General features: G+C 32.8%; 3 protein-coding genes across 4 annotated transcripts in view; 2 read left to right on the top strand and 1 right to left on the bottom strand.

Moving 5' to 3' along the window:
- The window catches only part of LOC127725814 (uncharacterized), a 227,891-nt gene that overhangs the window by 78,667 nt on the left and 131,174 nt on the right, over nucleotides 1–18,050 (top strand). The window lies entirely within an intron of this gene.
- LOC127725818 (uncharacterized) overlaps nucleotides 1–18,050 on the top strand; it is a 160,413-nt gene that overhangs the window by 121,116 nt on the left and 21,247 nt on the right. The window lies entirely within an intron of this gene.
- Nucleotides 9,040–15,148, bottom strand: LOC127725816 (uncharacterized). The gene is made up of 5 exons (XM_052233105.1): nucleotides 15,062–15,148; nucleotides 14,675–14,835; nucleotides 10,731–10,829; nucleotides 9,877–10,065; nucleotides 9,040–9,504 (listed from the first exon to the last, which is right to left on the bottom strand). Exons 1-5 carry the CDS (start codon nucleotides 15,062–15,064, stop codon nucleotides 9,282–9,284), a joined length of 675 nt encoding a protein of 224 aa, XP_052089065.1. The 5' UTR covers nucleotides 15,065–15,148; the 3' UTR covers nucleotides 9,040–9,281.

The raw sequence follows: 18,050 nt of genomic DNA, 5'->3' as shown, positions 1-18,050 counted from the left end.
TTCAAAAATGAGCAAACCCATACCGCACAGTCAGCTATAAAAGGCCCCGAAATGACAATGTAAAACAATTCAAACGAGAAAACTAACCGCCTAATTTATGTACAGAAAATGAACGAAAAACAAATATGTAACACATAAACAAACGACAACCACTGAATTACAGGCTCCTGACTTGGGACAGGCACATACATACATAATGTGGCGGGCTTGAACATGTTAGCGGGATCCCAACCCTCCCTCTAATCCTGGTTCAGTGGTGCAACAAAACATTACAACAACTGTACAAAACAATAAACAAATTACGCATATGATCAACAGCAACAACCACTCAATTACAGGCTCCTGACATGGGACAGGCACATATAGAATGTGGCGGGGTTAAACATGTTAGCGGGATCCCAACCCTTCCCCTAACCTGTGTATTTACTTTTTTTCAAGACTTTTTGCACAAAAATATTATGAAATTTAATTTTCTTTACCTAACTCGTCCGTCATGAATGTGCATGAAATACTTGCCATTGGACATGAAGCAAACAACAATATATATATCCTTAATTATATGTATTCAATGACTTAAGAATTCCTGCATCCTAGAAAAATTTGTATAGAATAAATTATGTATATCCACTCAGTCAGACCGGTCCGTCTAAAGACATTTCTGTAGACAACATTGTAGACATGTCAATGCTTACTGTAACCGCATAGAAAAAAAAATTTATGCTCTATTGTTTTTTTTATTTATTTACCCATTTCCTCTGATTTCCTCTACTATATGTTGTTTTGAGAACACGTGTTTTGTGACACCATCGCATTCTTTGTTGTTGTTTTTTAAGTAACCTACGAAATTTCCTTCGGTGATTTCCATTGCTTTACGAATAAATGAGAGAGAGAGAAAGAGAGAGAGGTGAATTAATTGTTTACAAATACACATGTCTACATTTATATCTCATCAAATAGTCTGATTCAATCACATTTTAAATTTTATGACTTATTCTAAAAACTTTTTATATAAAGCGGTAATATGATTTATTTGGTATGAAACGAAAAGAATATTTGACACATCAACTTATTTCTAAAACACAATAACTATTATGCTATACAAAATTATGAAATATTGAAGTTAGCGACTGTTTTAATTGTATCTGTTTTTGTCTTAAGCAAGTGCATGATTTCTTAACCTTGACCCTTATTTTTGTTCTTTTTGTTGTTACAGCTCAACAACGTTTTGGTGGGCTTTGGAGTCACCTCAATGTTTGCCTCGTGAATTTCTTATTCAACATAAATAATCAAAATGTGAATTTAAAGTATCGAAATTGATAATTTATGCACGTTATAATATCTGATATCCTACAATAAATTGAAGTGCTGTCACTACATATTTCAATTATCGCATTATTAACATTTTTTTAATATAAGAGTACTTACATGTTTTGACAAACGTAGGTTGTTGGTACCTTATCACGGTGTCTTCCTCAAATGCCAACATTTTATAAAATTTGTAGAATTAGTGCAAACTGGAATTCCTGACAATATGCACATGTTGACTTGGTGATGCAACACTTTTCAAGTTTCATTTTAAGAGAATCCATATTTGTTCAAGCAGTAACAGCAAAAAATTATTTTCAACGAACTAGATTTAGCTACCTGTAATTTACCTATTTGTTTATTTAGTATGATTGTTTTGATAAGCATGCACTTTTGTTGTGCTAACTACTTACACCTATTCCTCGAACGCCAACATAATTTTACAGATAAATTGTAGGTAGATCAAAGGATGTTGGCATTCAAGGAATAAACCCTTATCACACATCCAGTCCTGTGGTGGTAGACATTGTTTATACAACAAGTCGTATTTCTAGCAGAGCTTCGATTTCTTATTCTTATTCGGATTAGGGACAGCAGATGCAAGCGTGGCAACTATGACAGCAATATAAAGTTGAAGTAGAACCTGAGAAAAAATAAATACATTTTTCTTTTCAATAATGAATATCATTTGACTTTCTGTTTATGTATTTAATAATAATAATTTTTAATCACAGGGATAAAATACTTTGAAGATAAAAATACATGACTTCTAATATTGTTTATATATTCAAAGCGTTTATTCTTTAATATCTTCGTAAATATGTTAAGACATCGTGTTCCTAATTAACGAACCGCAATTAACGAAAAAGGGAAAACAGATATATATGTGTTTTTATCCAAATTGAAAATTGTTTTTTTTTTCTTTTCACTGCGATCTTCACATAAAAAAGTAGAACACATTTTTCAAAGTTTAAAAGGAGTTCATAAATTTCATAAGATTAAATGGTAAATAGAAAGCATACGCACTGATACTCTAAATAAGAATACGCATTTGCGTCATCACATATATTAATCTAATAGTTGAATTCGGATGTCAAACTACATACCTCAAGTGTTTTGACTCCGTATTCATTGCCATTTAATCCGGAATTTGTGTGAACAGGGTGATGCATAATGTGAATGAACCAAGACGTGTAGGATAGCTGGTCAACACAATGAATACAATTTTCAAAATCGTACCATAGTGCAAATATTTAGATGCTATAAGGTTGGACTATTAAAACAAACAAACAAAAAAAGAATTGAAATTTTATAATTAACATACATTCCTGTTAATGATTTTCCCCCCGAAAATTTGGAACATAATATCAATAAACACAAACGTCAAGTATTTACGGATGAACATTTTATTTATCAAATTAATCTCTGCTTAAAGTCTAACATTCCACTATATGAATATATTGCTGTACAAAATAAAAGCAGAGACTCATAAATCCATACTAAAACAGTATAATTAATTAACATAGTAATTAAATTTTGTTATGATTATTGAATAATACTAATTACGTTTTTTTTTATGATTTAAAATCCTTGTGAATTGAAACCATGCAAGTATTTTTTCATTCACAACCGTTTAAAATTTAGATATTTAGCTAACTTTGAGGACGCATCCCTGCTCATTGGTGCTCATACGTTGCATATAATTTTCATTAATGTAATGACTGTTCAAACCTGTGAGATATAATGCACGTATATATGACAATTTTAATTATATTCTATTAAGAATAAATTCAGTCTCAGTCTAAACTTAATAATGAATATTCTCTTGGTCTGGTAGTATCTATTAATGAAATTAGATACTTTTTACAGAAAAATTCTTTTGTTTAATTATCTTTCTGCTTTCCGACCACTGTGTTTCCAGCCTAAGATAAATATTTATAACAGAAATATCGTTTTCTTAATTTTCTTCATGCTTTCCGACATTTTCCCATGCAAAGATTGAACATGTTGAAATACAAAATATCAAATGATAAACGTTCAGAAATAATCAGTTTATTCTGGGACATTATATATCAATAAACTATTCCCATGTTTATTGTCACAATGCACAACAGCACACTGTATTAAATACTACACACACAACGCGTACTGGGACCGTCTCAAATCATGAATTTTATAATTGCTTTATCATTATACTTGATATTTAATAAACATTCGCATTATTAAAACACATATGTTTTGCTGACTGCAACCTAGTCTTTATTGTTTTACTTTCCAATCTACAAATGAACTTTGATTGTTAAAACATACAATGTCACGTGGTGGCATATCCATAGAGGGACCGTATCAAAGACATAGATAAATGCCTGTATAAATGATCGAAAATTTTCGAGACGTTCCGAGAATCTTGATTCCGAGGATATCGAATGGCCCATAGACACTTCCAAAACTCACCAATATATAAGCGTGAACCCCTCAGGAGGTTCACGCAAAAAAAAGAGTATCTTTGGACTTGTTCAAACATTTTCATCTAATTATAAGTATTTCTTGTTAAATTAAATCTTACCATTGTTATTTCTTTGTTCGAGTCAAAATTAAATCTGATTTATAAACTAGAAAATATGGATATTTATAAGCCTAAACAAGGAAATTAACTATATCTAGCTGATATTTATGTTTTGATATCTTCGCTTTAACAGTTTTTTTGTAGATTTATAGAATTAACGACATTCTAAAGGCGTACCAAAGTGTAATTATGGTATCTTTGATGAGTTTTTATATCCCAAAGGGACAATCCAGGCGACAAGAATTACATTGGAATGTGTCCCCCCTCCCGAAATAATGGTCTTTCATTTCATTATTTTTGCATTTTGTTGGATTTGTTTGGATTATGAAAATCATCCGAGGTTTTGATGAGTAGGAATTGTTAATCACGTTTAACGTACATACAATCTAAGACTTTCTAATCTTGCAATAGTATTAAAACATTTGACTTTTCTACACTTTACACAAGTATTCCCCATTCCAAACTAAAAGACAAATTGAAAGAGTTGGTATTACTGTGTTTCATTAAAAAGAATGGCGAACGTAGATACAAGTATCTTGTCTTGGGGAGGGATAAAACCTACTTTGTAAAGAATCACTGTGATTCAAAAAAAAAATTCTCTGAAACTGACATTATCAAGATGCTTGATTTCTTGATTGACAACATATTTGTTACGTTGGAGGACGAGTTTTTCAACAGACTGTCGGAATTCCTATGGGAACCAATTGTGCCCCTCTTCTTGCCGACGTGTTTCTTTATTATTATGAGGCTGACTTCATACAGGAACTTCTTAGGAAGAAAGATAAGAAGTTAGCAATATCCTTTAACTTTACGTTCCGCTATATAGATGATGTTCTCTCACTAAATAATACAAAATTTGGTGACTATGTTGAACGAATCTATCCCATCGAACTAGAGATAAAGGATACTACAGATACAGTTAAGTCTGCCTCATAACTTGACTTACATCTAGAAATTGACAATGAGGGTCGGTTGAAAACAAAACTTTACGACAAAAGAGATGATTTCAGCTTCCCAATTGTGTACTTTCCATTTCTATGTAGCAACATTCCAGCAGCGCCTGCATACGGAGTATATATCTCCCAATTGATACGATATTCCCGGGCTTGTATTTCCTATCATGATTTCCTTGATAGAGGATTGCTGCTCACAAGGAAGCTATTAAACCAAGAGTTCCAAATGGTGAAGTTGAAATCATCCCTTCGTAAATTTTACGGACGCCATCACGAGTTTTTGACCGTTATGGAAAAACCGTTCCACAGATGATATCGGATATGTTCCTTATTTCGTAACTACAATACCCTTCCCTTTTCACGAATGTGACCTACCGAATTAGACTATTTACCAGATTTGTAATAACATAAGCAACACTACGGGTGCCACATGTGGAGCAGGATCTGCTTACCCTTCCGGAGCACCTGAGATCACCCCCAGTTCTTGGTGGGTTTCGTGTTGCTTAGTCTTTAGTTTTCTTTGTTGTGTCATCTGTACCATTATTTGTCTGTTTGTCTTTTTATTTTTGGCCATGTCGTTGTCAGTTTGTTTTCGATCTATGAGTTTGACTGTCCCTCTGGTATCTTTCTGTCCTCTTTTTAGGATAAAGATGGATTGGTATTTTACGTCAAGTTGCAAATATAATATGCAAATCAGGGCGAAACACGTTAATGAGATATGAATATGAACACTTCATTGTTCATGCTGAACTGGATAATTTAAGGTAAAAGTCTACAGGAATATATGTCACCCTACATAAAAATTTTATTCCGCGAGTCGACCATTCTTCGCTTTTACTCCTAAATGACGCATGCTATACGGAAAGCGGTTGATACTACTTCAAGTCATTGGTTTGACCTAGACGGGGTCAAACTCACGATTTCTTGCAGCATGCTACGAAGAGATGACAAAGATGGTTCAAACTTAAAGAGAATCTGATAAAAAAAGAAGATCCTGCCGACCAAAATTAATATGGAATATTGTTACCAGTAATACATTTTAGATTTCGCTGACTATCGGACTCATCCGTGGTCTTGATGAATAGAAAGTTGAATCCAAATTTTGAGAGCGTCTGATAAGATGAAAAATATTAACAAAAATACCGAACTCCAGAATAAATTTAAGAAAGGGAAAGTCAATACAACCTTACAAAATCAAACGCTCGATTATATCAACGAACGAAACGAATAGAAAAACAACTGTCATCTTTCTGACTTGGTTAAAGCATTTTGAATTGGTGGGTTTAACCTAGTTGTATAGCTCCGCATTGTATGACACTTGTATGACAGTTGTTTACAGGTCCGTTATATTGAGAAATTAGGTGAGCAACTCAAACAGACGCAATGGGTTAATGAGGCAATAATTGAGGTCCATTAGCCAAAACTGAACTACAGACATACAAATCAAATGACTTTAACAACATTCAAACATATAATTTATTCTGACAAAGACTTCAACAAAACAAATTTTGTAATAGAAATATACTTCCAAGGAAATGAAGGCTCTAACCGACGACAAGAATGAATTAGAATTTTTGCAAGCCCCTCCAGAAAAAAGGTTCTCTATTTCAAATTGTTCTGATTATCCCGATTTTGATGTCTGAAAAAGTTCATTCAAATTTGAAGATGACCCGACAAAAAATGAAGGCGCTTGCATGTTGCCAACAACATTATAATGAACGGGACACCAATATTTTACTTCGTTGCATGGGGCATTAAAGGTATGAGAGTTTCATACAAAGTATTTGAATTCAACTGATTAAAGCCTAAGGTAGACAGCATTTTTGAAAAAAATATCTGAACAAATGAAAAGTTTCGTTATAGCTAACTTTAGGTTAAGTATATTTATTTTAAGACCCATTTCTGTCCACTCCCCCCTAAATAAAAACCATTCAACAGGTAATTACTTCTTTTGCTGATGTGATTTAAGGTCATCATTATACGTCGTTATTAAATATTCGAAATCGGTTAAAGTAAACTTTATTTAATAACATTGCATCGCAATAAACAAGAAATATGATTACATAAAAGCTATTACAACTAATATTAAATCCTCTCCTTACATATACAATACACATATATGATGACAGCAAACAAATAAATAGTAAAGCTTTAGTTATAGAAAACAAAAGAAGGAGTCACACATTTGCTTGGCAGAAGAAAAAAAACAATGAAAAAATCAAAACACCACAGAGAAGAAAAAAAGGGGACAAAACTGCTGAACTGGAATGTTAAAACCTTTTTAACTGTTTAATTAAACATCAAACGCTATCAAAAATGTTAGAGTTAGTTTCGTAATTATATGCATTTTTCCAAACAAAAGCGATTCAATATCAATATGTGTGTTCATGTTTATAAGATCATTAACCGGAGACATTCTTTTGTTGTAATATAGTTGGCTTTCAAGATGTCATCTTCAACAGGAGAACCACAGGAGTATTTAATATCATTCACTACATATTTCTCTTTTTAAATCAGTATTTAGGGAACAGCATTGACGCCTTAGCCTTGTTTGCAGTATATTATATTGTCAATCAGGAATATGACAGTTGTTTTACATGCGATTGATGTGTTTGAGCTTTTGATTTTGCCATATGATAAGGGACTTTCCGTTTTGAATTGTCCATGAAGTTCGTTTTTTTTTGTTATTTTACTTTTTTCTAGACCCTTCACTTTAATATTTAGGAGGTCTGAATTGTCCACCCTTCATTTTCCGCTTATAATGTGGGCGTTACCTTTATCAGGAACTCTCAATGCTGAATATTTCAAAGCCAAGGATTTATAAGAACCGAAACAGTTGAAGAGCTTAATGACCAAAAAGGACCTAAAATAACAGCCAAATCTATCTTGGGTCAAATGTGCCGGATGAGAGTAGGATCCACTTCCATTCATATGCTATTTGTAATATGAAGCGTGTTCACGTGATATTGGGAATAGGCAGTGTGTTCAAGTTTCTGAGACAATAGGCAGTATCTTCAAGTGACATCCGTTTTAGAAAGTTTGTTCACGTGCCATCAGTTATAGGTTGCACTTTGTAAATACAGCTGTTTTTCAAACCACGCCTCTTTTGGGGAGATATAAAATATTCATAGACAATTAATTTTGTTTACGTACTGGTTCCCGGATATGATCTCTATGTTTCATCTCATAGAGACATAACTTGGGAATGTTACCAGTAAATATACATATTCATAGTGATCAAGTTGAAGTCTGTGGAAATCCTTAAGTCAAGGTTGGGGTAGATTAAAAATTTAATGTAAGTTTAAACTCTTAGAAGTTCGGGGCATATAAACGTTGAAAATATGCCGCACAGCCCTATATTTTGACCTTTGAAAAAAATTGTAGTGCATATAAACATTCCATTCTAGGATATACTTTTTTTTCAAAACTTCATAGTAAAAGTGGTACAGTTTTAGCCCGTGAAAGTAGTTCCTATGGGAAATTGCATTGTTGATATTTACAGAAATGCAACCTATAGAAGGTTTGTTTACGTGCCATCAGTTTTAGAAACTTTGTTCACGTGGCATCAGTTATAGAAAAGTTTGTTCATGTGCCATCAGTATTCGGCAGTGTATTCACGTGCCATCAGTATTCGGCAGTGTGATTAAGTGTCTTCAGTAATAGGCAGTGTGTCATCAGTTATAGACAGTTTTTGCCACGTGCCATCAGTAGAAGTCAGTGTGTTCACGTGCAATCAGTATTTGTCAGTGTGCCATCAGTTATAGACAGTTTTTGCCACGTGCCATCAGTAGTAGGCAATTTGTTCACGTGCTATCAGTAATGGGCAATATCTTTACGTGCCATCGGTAATAGGCAGTATATTAACATGCCATCAGTTAAAGGCAGTGTATGCATGTGCCATCAGTTATGGGTAGTGTGATCACGTGCTATCAGTTATAGGCAGTGTGTTCATGTGGAATTAGTATAAAGCAGTGTTAACGTACTGTCAGTAATGTGCAGCATCTTCACGAGCCATCGGTTATAGGAAGTGTGTTCACGTGACATCGCAAATTGGTAGCGTAAGGCATGTTATCGTTTTTTCAATGGAAAAATAAACTAAACTAATGACAAATAGCACGTTCATTAGGAGTATATTCTCTTTAACTCATGCAAATTATTGCTTAGTTTACACTAAAAAAAAAAACAAAAAAAAAAACTACAAGACACAGATATATTAAAGTTTGTTTTATTTAAACATAAGTCACTATTACAAAAACATGGCATAATTGATGATGAAATGAACAATATTACAAACAACAACAAGATATCACAGTCTGCATGGATTTAAAAACTTTCCGAATCAGTGAGGTTCAAAATGTGAAGCATGTTATCTTTTCCTTCTTCTCCTGTTGCTTTTGATGATAACATTAAATTTGACCTACAGCACACCGTGTGGATAGTTTTTTGAAAAAAAACCCCTACAAAAACAATGAATCAAAAAAGCTGTTTACGAGTTCTTTCTTTGATTTCTTCGGTTGGACACATTCAAATCGACTTGCAGCACAGTTAGTGGGTAATTCGATGTCCACTTTTTGACATTGGTGTTCTTTAAGTTCTGGACAGAATACGGCAACCCTACGTTTTATGAAGTTGTCTGGAACACACTTAAATGATTTGCTTTTAAAGGAAGGTTGATCATTTCTGGAATTAAAAATAAATTCAAATAGTTATGTGTCAAATTAGCCAGCTTTAATCTTCAATATTTGATCAGACATCTAAAAGAATTGGACTAGATAAGCTGGAACCTCTTACTTTACCACTAAATTAATTAAAAAAATTGATATGAAATAAAGCTTTATAAAATGTAGAATGAAGTATTAGAAACTGTGAATGTGAACATATACAACTGTTTGCTACTACCACTACAATTACCACTACTATTACTACTTGTACTACTATTACCATTACTACTACTACATATACTACTACTGTTTCTACAAGAATCATAATCATTGAAATTTTTTAAAAAGGCACATAAGAAAAAAAACAGCTTTGTGAAACATGGTTACTTACGTGCATTTCATGTAGAAAACTTTCTGTTCCCATGGACGTACAACATAACACTGGGTCAGTCTGATTTTGTGTATGTCCTCGTCAAACATTTCCACATTTACAGCTGTTATGTTAACATAATTGCCCGGACAAACCTTCTCACATCTGCCTAGCGTTTTTCCAAGGTCACCGCCATCAATTGGACATTGTCTTTAAAAAAAGGGGACAAATCATATAAATTTTATTTAAAGGAAAGAAGACGCTGTATTTTTCTTAGGAATTATGCTGCTCGAAGGTAATCTCACAGCCAGATTTATGACTATGTTATAATGCAACACGCTGAGATTAAATGTTATGACTTTCTTGTAATAACATAATCTGGTTGAATGTTAGGAACTTGTTGTAATAACACATTGTGAAAAGATTTTATGACTTATTTGTAATAAGACATTATGGATGAATGCTAATATTGTGTTCTAATGACACATTAAACAAGAATAAAGCTTTAATTATATTTATCAAATGTAATTAAAAGACATTTGTTTTATGTCTTTTTTGGTGATATAGCTCCTAACGTTTTTTCTTATTTATACAGTTTTGGTTTTCAATAGTTTGGGTTTGAGCGTTGCTGATGAAGGTAAATCCAGGTGAGCGCTTCGGACGCACGAAATTTATAAAATGTTATTTCGTTGATGATTTGCTAAATATCAGACAGTTACCAAGACTGTTGGGTATCCTCTTTGTCGATTTTAGAACATCCAGATAGCAACAAATACATCCAGTTTCTACTACACCACCCCGTTGAGAACGATATTTATCCTCTCGATAATGACGGATGTCATAATAATTATTTATAAATATGAATATAAACTTACTCATGGTCAAGGGGAAGTTCCGGAGAGTATATTTTACAAGAATCCTCAACGAAGGATAGGAGATTTGGGTCTGCTACAAGGGCGCTTTCTATATCATCACTGAAAAACACAATGAAAAAATGTATACGTTTTACTTATGACAGTATTTCGCAGAAGTTGAAAGTTCATTACATAATTACAAATCTGTATTCCTAGATTGTTGTCTTGGCAACGTATGCTCGTTAGAATATGTGTCAATCAATTAATAACAAAGCTGTCCACTGGATGGACCTGCTTACTGTACAATCATAGCGGCTGGTGTGTACATAAATTATGTAATTTTAAAGAAATCTTTAACTGTGTAAATAACAACGTAGCTGCCATAGATAAGTCAAAAGTGTTGATATATGTTAATATGTCCATGGCAGTATTTCCAATTCAGAGTAGCTCTTCCCTGAGAAAAATAACGTCATGCATTTGTGAGAGTGTGTTACTGAAATCTTTAAAAGTATGTGTATAACCGTGAAGTCTCATCTACAGTACTAAAGCCTGAATCATGCACATTTTTATATTTCTAACTGAAAATATTTTGTATGGTATGTATATTATGTATCAAACAAACATATACTCTATCATCAGCTTATTTCAAATTAACATATAAATGTACCATATTCTACTGTTTAAATAAAGTACTGACAATCACTTATAATATATGTTTGTCATTATCAATCAGTGTTTTTATCTATTGTTCATCGTTTGAAACAAATATACAATGCCAGCTGAGAGCAAATTTACAGATCTAACATTGTTGGGCTGATGTTTAGACGAGTTGTATATACAGAATGTTCACAGCCATGTACCACCATCACTGCAGGTGATCCGATGGATAAATCTGTTGTAGAATTGTCACTGGTTCAGACGTACTTATATATATATATATATATATATATATATATATATATATATATATATATATATATATATAAGTGCCTATAAATAGCAGCACATGACATACAAATCTATGGGAGTGTGGATTAATCAGTACAGAGATTAATTCAATTACACAAATAAAATTATAGATTGCCTAACAATGTAATTTTAACACACTATTTAGTATGTAAATATAAGAATGTTTAAAATATTTACAAAATGATGAAAATAAACGCAATATTTCGCTAGACTAACTAGCTTTATCAAGCGTGCATCTATCCAGGTGAAATCGGATGTAGATGATAAGAAACTTTTGCAGCTCAATGTATATGTTGCACTTGAATTTAGCTGCCTTGAAAATAATACATAATTTGGATGAAGTTCAAGATTTTTACAAAATTGGTAGTTGAAGTTAGCAACGTCCATTGGCCAATATTACAGGATAAAAAGGACGATGCTGTGTACTAAATTATTCTTTATCTTTCCTGTATCTTTTCTCATCTTTTTCGTTAAGACCATCAGGTTCTAAAGTGTGGAGTTGGTAGATCCAAAAATTTTCTCTTCTCCTTCTCGCCGTGGTGTCCCACTCGGTGTTGACTTCTATGATTTGGAAGGTAACATTATCAAAAGAATGTTTCGTTGAACGAAGATGTCTTGTGAGAGGACAGTTTTTGTTGGTTTTGTACCATGAACGATGGTTATTGAGCCGAATATTAAATTTGTCCATTGTTTCTCCCACATACTGAATGCCACATGTGTCACATGTTAATATATAAATTGAGTTCTCCGTTTTACAGTTGGAATTTGAGTAGATGGTATAATTTTGTTTAGTAACGGAGCTGATGAAAGAACTGCTTGTATTGGCAGCTTTACAACACAAGCAGTTCTTTCATCAGCTCCGTTACTAAACAAAATTATACCATCTACTCAAATTCCAACTGTAAAACGGAGAACTCAATTTATATATTAACATGTGACACATGTGGCATTCAGTATGTGGGAGAAACAATGGACAAATTTAATATTCGGCTCAATAACCATCGTTCATGGTACAAAACCAACAAAAACTGTCCTCTCACAAGACATCTTCGTTCAACGAAACATTCTTTTGATAATGTTACCTTCCAAATCATAGAAGTCAACACCGAGTGGGACACCACGGCGAGAAGGAGAAGAGAAAATTTTTGGATCTACCAACTCCACACTTTAGAACCTGATGGTCTTAACGAAAAAGATGAGAAAAGATACAGGAAAGATAAAGAATAATTTAGTACACAGCATCGTCCTTTTTATCCTGTAATATTGGCCAATGGACGTTGCTAACTTCAACTACCAATTTTGTAAAAATCTTGAACTTCATCCAAATTATGTATTATTTTCAAGGCAGCTAAATTCAAGTGCAACATATACATTGAGCTGCAAAAGTTTCTTATCATCTACATCCGATTTCACCTGGATAGATGCACGCTTGATAAAGCTAGTTAGTCTAGCGAAATATTGCGTTTATTTTCATCATTTTGTAAATATTTTAAACATTCTTATATTTACATACTAAATAGTGTGTTAAAATTACATTGTTAGGCAATCTATATATATATATATATATATATTTTCCAAAAGACCAAAAGAGTGAAAAAGTATATTTTAACAAAACGCATTTGACTAACAGGTCGAACAACAAATGTTCTTAAATCCTGCTGACTGCCATTGGCGATTGCCAAATAAACGGATCACAAGGTGTAATAAATGGATCTTCTTAACTATAAATTTAATACCAAACAGAAAACAATAAACTTGCGACAAAGATGGTATACCGCAAACAAAGGTGCAAAGATTTTTTGTACACCATATCCGGATTTCGACAATTAATGTCTCTTCAGTGATGTTAGGAATCGAAACGGTTATTGGAAGGCCACATAATTTACCTCAATTTAGGATAGACTCTTGAATTTTGAGGAGTCAAAATAGGATGAACGGATCATATAAACCCGAAGGCAAATATAATACAAGCCCAAACGAAAAAATATAAACAAGTCTAAATTGAAAACAACGTTCAGACCTATGATTGCGTTGGATAAAAACCGCAATTTTTATACGTTTGCAGGCAAAACAAATTTCTTGTTAGAGGGGTCTAAATACAGCACAAACAACATTTTCCAAAAGACCAAAAGAGTGAAAAAGTATATTTTAACAAAACGCATTTGACTAACAGGTCGAACAACAAATGTTCTTAAATCCTACTGACTGCCATTGGCGATTGCCAAATAAACGGATCACAAGGTGTAATAAATGGATCTTCTTAACTATAAATTTAATACCAAACAGAAAACAATAAACTTGCGACAAAGATGGTATACCGCAAACAAAGGTGCAAAGATTTTTTGTACACCATATCCGGATTTCCAGAACTGTGATGTTAGGAATCGAAACAGTTATTGGAAGGCCACATAATTTACCTCAATTAAGGATAGACTCTTGAATTTTGAGGAGTCAAAATAGGATGAACGGATCATATAAACCCGAAGGCAAATATAATTTTTCACTTTTTTGGTCTTTTGGAAAATGTTGTCTGTGCTGTATTTAGACCCCTCTAACAAGAAATTTGTTTTGCATGCACACGTATAAAAATTGCGGTTTTTATCCAACGCAATCATAGGTTTGAACGTTGTTTACAATTTAGACTTGTAGATATATATATATATACAAGTCTAAATTGAAAACATATATATATATATAAGAAACTTGCATGTCTTATCTGCTATTTCTCGGTTTTTAAATTTTGTATTTGTCTTCTTGGTTTCTTTTTTTTTAATTCAGACGATGTGATAAATCAAACAAAACTAAAGCAAATTCCTTTTTTACAAGTAACAAGAAAGAAAACACATAAAAACTGATGTAAAATTTTCATACTCGCAAAGTCATGAAAATAAGAAAGCGACTGCTGCTACATAGATCTACTGTAATACTGTAATTTAGAAAGATGTATAATACTTGTGAGAATGTCGAAAACATAACTGGTTAAAGAATGTACTTACTATTTATACGGCTTTGTATATTCATCATTACATCCAGGATTATTTTTAAATTCTCCATTACATATTCTGACCCTATCAGGCCAATTCATTTCTGGAGGATTCATACACTTGTAAGCTTCATTTACTCCTAGTAGCGCAAACCCAACAACAAAAATATTCATCTAGATAAAAGAAAAGTTTAGAATTGTAATTACAGCATTTTGACTATATTTCTACATAAAATCTCTGGATATAAAAGACCTAATGTTAAATACTAGAGTTCTATACTATACTTTTATATTACCAATCATCTGAAAATGATTGTAATTTAAAATTTTTAAACATAAGATATTATAGTTTATGCACCTTTCCTGAACTTAGATATCATAAGTGAAAGACTTTTCTTACCATGTTTAGATCGTTAGAACAACTGTATTTTCTGAATACCTCACAATCTCCTTTCTTTTATGTGTTATAATGCCACGAGGAAAAAGATTTAAATGCCAATCGCAGCTCGTGTTACAATGACCCTATTACGTCATATGTTTCTATCTATTCAGATTATTTCTGTGTACCAATTAATCAACTATCTGTCAAACCACAACAAAAAATGCATACATATAAATAGTAAAAATAATGAAGATTAATTACGTCAGAGGGAAGGGTTTGTTTACATCAAATAAGGTCATATGTTGAACTTATAGCTCTTCAACTGTGTCGGTACTTATACATCCCTCGGATTTCAAATGTTTTGCTTTGAGCGTTCCTGATGAAGGTAAATCCAGAAAAGCGCTTCATACGCATGAAATTATTAAACGTGTTGTTTTCAATTTTTTACATCACTGGGTCGATACTTCTGCTGGTGGACTATCAGTCCCCGAGGGTATCATCAGCTCAGTAGTTAGTACTTCGGTACTGACATGATTTATAACAAACTTTTCTAAAATTGTCCGTTTATAAATCTTGAAATTATAAAGAAACTAAGGTTTCAACTCCCTCAGGCAAAGTTGACCTTAGATGGATTTGGCTATTTGTTTTAGGTATTTTTGTCATATAGCTCTTCAACTGTGTCGGTACTTATACATCCCTCGGATTTCAAATGTTTGGCTTTGAGCGTTCCTGATGAAGGTAAATCCAGAAAAGCGCTTCGGACGCATGAAATTATTAAACGTGTTGTTTTCAATTTTTTACATCACTGGGTCGATACCTCTGCTGGTGGACTATCAGTCCCCGAGGGTATCATCAGCTCAGTAGTCAGTACTTCGGTACTGACATGATATATAACAAACTTTTCTAAAATTGTCCGTTTATAAATCTTGAAATTGTAAAGAAACTAAGGTTTCAACTCCCTCAGGCAAAGTTGACCTTAGATGGATTTGGCTATTTGTTTAAGGTATTTTTGTCATATAGCTCTTCAACTGTGTCGGTACTTATACATCCCTCGGATTTCAAATGTTTGGCTTTGAGCGTTCCTGATGAAGGTAAATCCAGGAAAGCGCTTCGGAAGCATGAAATTATCAAACATGTTGTTTTCATTTTGAACCTACTGTGCACTAGAAGTTCCTTATAGTGTTCCGTGCATATGTAAATATTTATAATTCAGGGAAGTCAGAATAAGAGCTAGAGTCCACATCAAATATTTGCACCTTACTTTAAAATGTTTCATCAATTAAAAAAGAAATCAGCATCTGGTTCATATATACTTGGTTATTTTTGTCATTAAGCAATATTGTGTTTCTACAGTTATAATAGTATGCAGAATGTGGTAATACAATAGGCGCCCGGGGAGTCTTTTTATTGAAAAGTTGTTGTCAGATTGGGTGTCAAACGAAGACATTGTATCTCATTTTCAATAAGTAAAAATAAAGAAACGATGACAATTTTGGGGTAACTGTTAGCATCGTTTGAAACGTGCGTTTGGCGTAACAAATAATAAGCCTGGTATAAAAGTATAACAACAATACCGAACTCTAATAAAATTAAAAAAGGGGAAGTTCATAAAAACTGTCAAAATCAAACGCTATAAATAAAAGGAACAAATGAAAAACAACTGCCATATTCCTGGCTTGATACAGGCATTTTCCGAAGAAAATGGTGACTTAAACCTGGTTTTATAGCGTTGGCTAAACCTCCCACTTGTATGACAGTTGTTTATAGTTCCGGTAAGCAACCCAAATAGACATACTAAGTTAATGTAACAATATGGGATTCAGCAGCCAAAACTGTGTAAGCATTCATCACAGACATACAACAGTATCTTTGATGCGTTTATAAAAAAATGACATTAAGGGCTCGGTTATTATAATGCGTATCAGTTGTAGAAATGCACATCTGGTGCAGTAAAATTGGTACCGTTCATGTTATTATAAAAACATAACACCAAACAATTTAGTTGATATATCTTTCAAATATTAATACACCAATAACGATCCAACTTCATTCACATGGTATTAAGAAATACATTTTAACAAATGATACCGCCGTTGGAAAATTGTGTTCGGTCGATGAGATTATTTATAGTTTGGACACAATAATCGGATGTAACCTTGACCGGAAACACTAATTTTAAAGAGCATTACTACTAAAACTTGCTCGAACTGATCATAAAAAACTATTCAATATCTTCCTTTAAACAACTTTGTTTCTAATGAATCAATCACATGATAAGTAAAATGTGTTATGTATCAGCAATATTTTGTTCTACCACTATGATTTATATAATCTACAGTAATGGCATATAAGTTCGTTGTTTATTGAATTTTTCAGAACGGTTAGAACTTTTCGCGTGACAATTATATAAAAACATGTATACAAATACTGACAATAATTTTCATAATATCAATGAAGTGGAATTAAAGTCTAATAGGATTGTAAGTATGCTTTATTTTATCATCTTGCACTTTCACAACTTGACTATGGTTTACTACAGCAGTTCGTTAAAATTTCTGACCAGTTGAACAATTTGGTTTGATAAAACAAATTGCAATTTGGTCAGAATTTTTAGTAAACTGCAATAAGTGGAGAGCAACACTTACAGTCAAGTCACAGTAATAAAACACACAATTACTGAATAAGCGAGAAATAAAAACCAGCTGAACATAACAAATGAGTGTTCAAAATAAAAGTTTAACTGTATCAGGAATATGACAGTTATTTTTCTTTTGTTGTTGCGTGAGTTGACATAGTCGAGCGTTTGGGTTTGTCCGTTTCATGGTCTTTCCACTTTATTGAATTTATCTTGGAGTTTGGAATTTTTTGTTAATACTTTTATTTAACACTTTAGTGGTTGGGATATAGATTACTACTTTTAAATCATATTGTGTTTTAAGTTTGCACTAAATATTCTGAAAATTGATAGAAATTTGGAAAAATCCTATAACGATTGACCAAATTCAAA

Source organism: Mytilus californianus, unplaced genomic scaffold (genome assembly GCF_021869535.1).
Source record: "Mytilus californianus isolate M0D057914Y unplaced genomic scaffold, xbMytCali1.0.p SCAF_15, whole genome shotgun sequence".
In the NCBI taxonomy this organism is placed as follows: Eukaryota; Metazoa; Mollusca; class Bivalvia; order Mytilida; family Mytilidae; genus Mytilus; species Mytilus californianus.
Note: the sequence above shows the minus strand (reverse complement) of the source record. Positions and strands in the feature narration are given on the sequence as shown.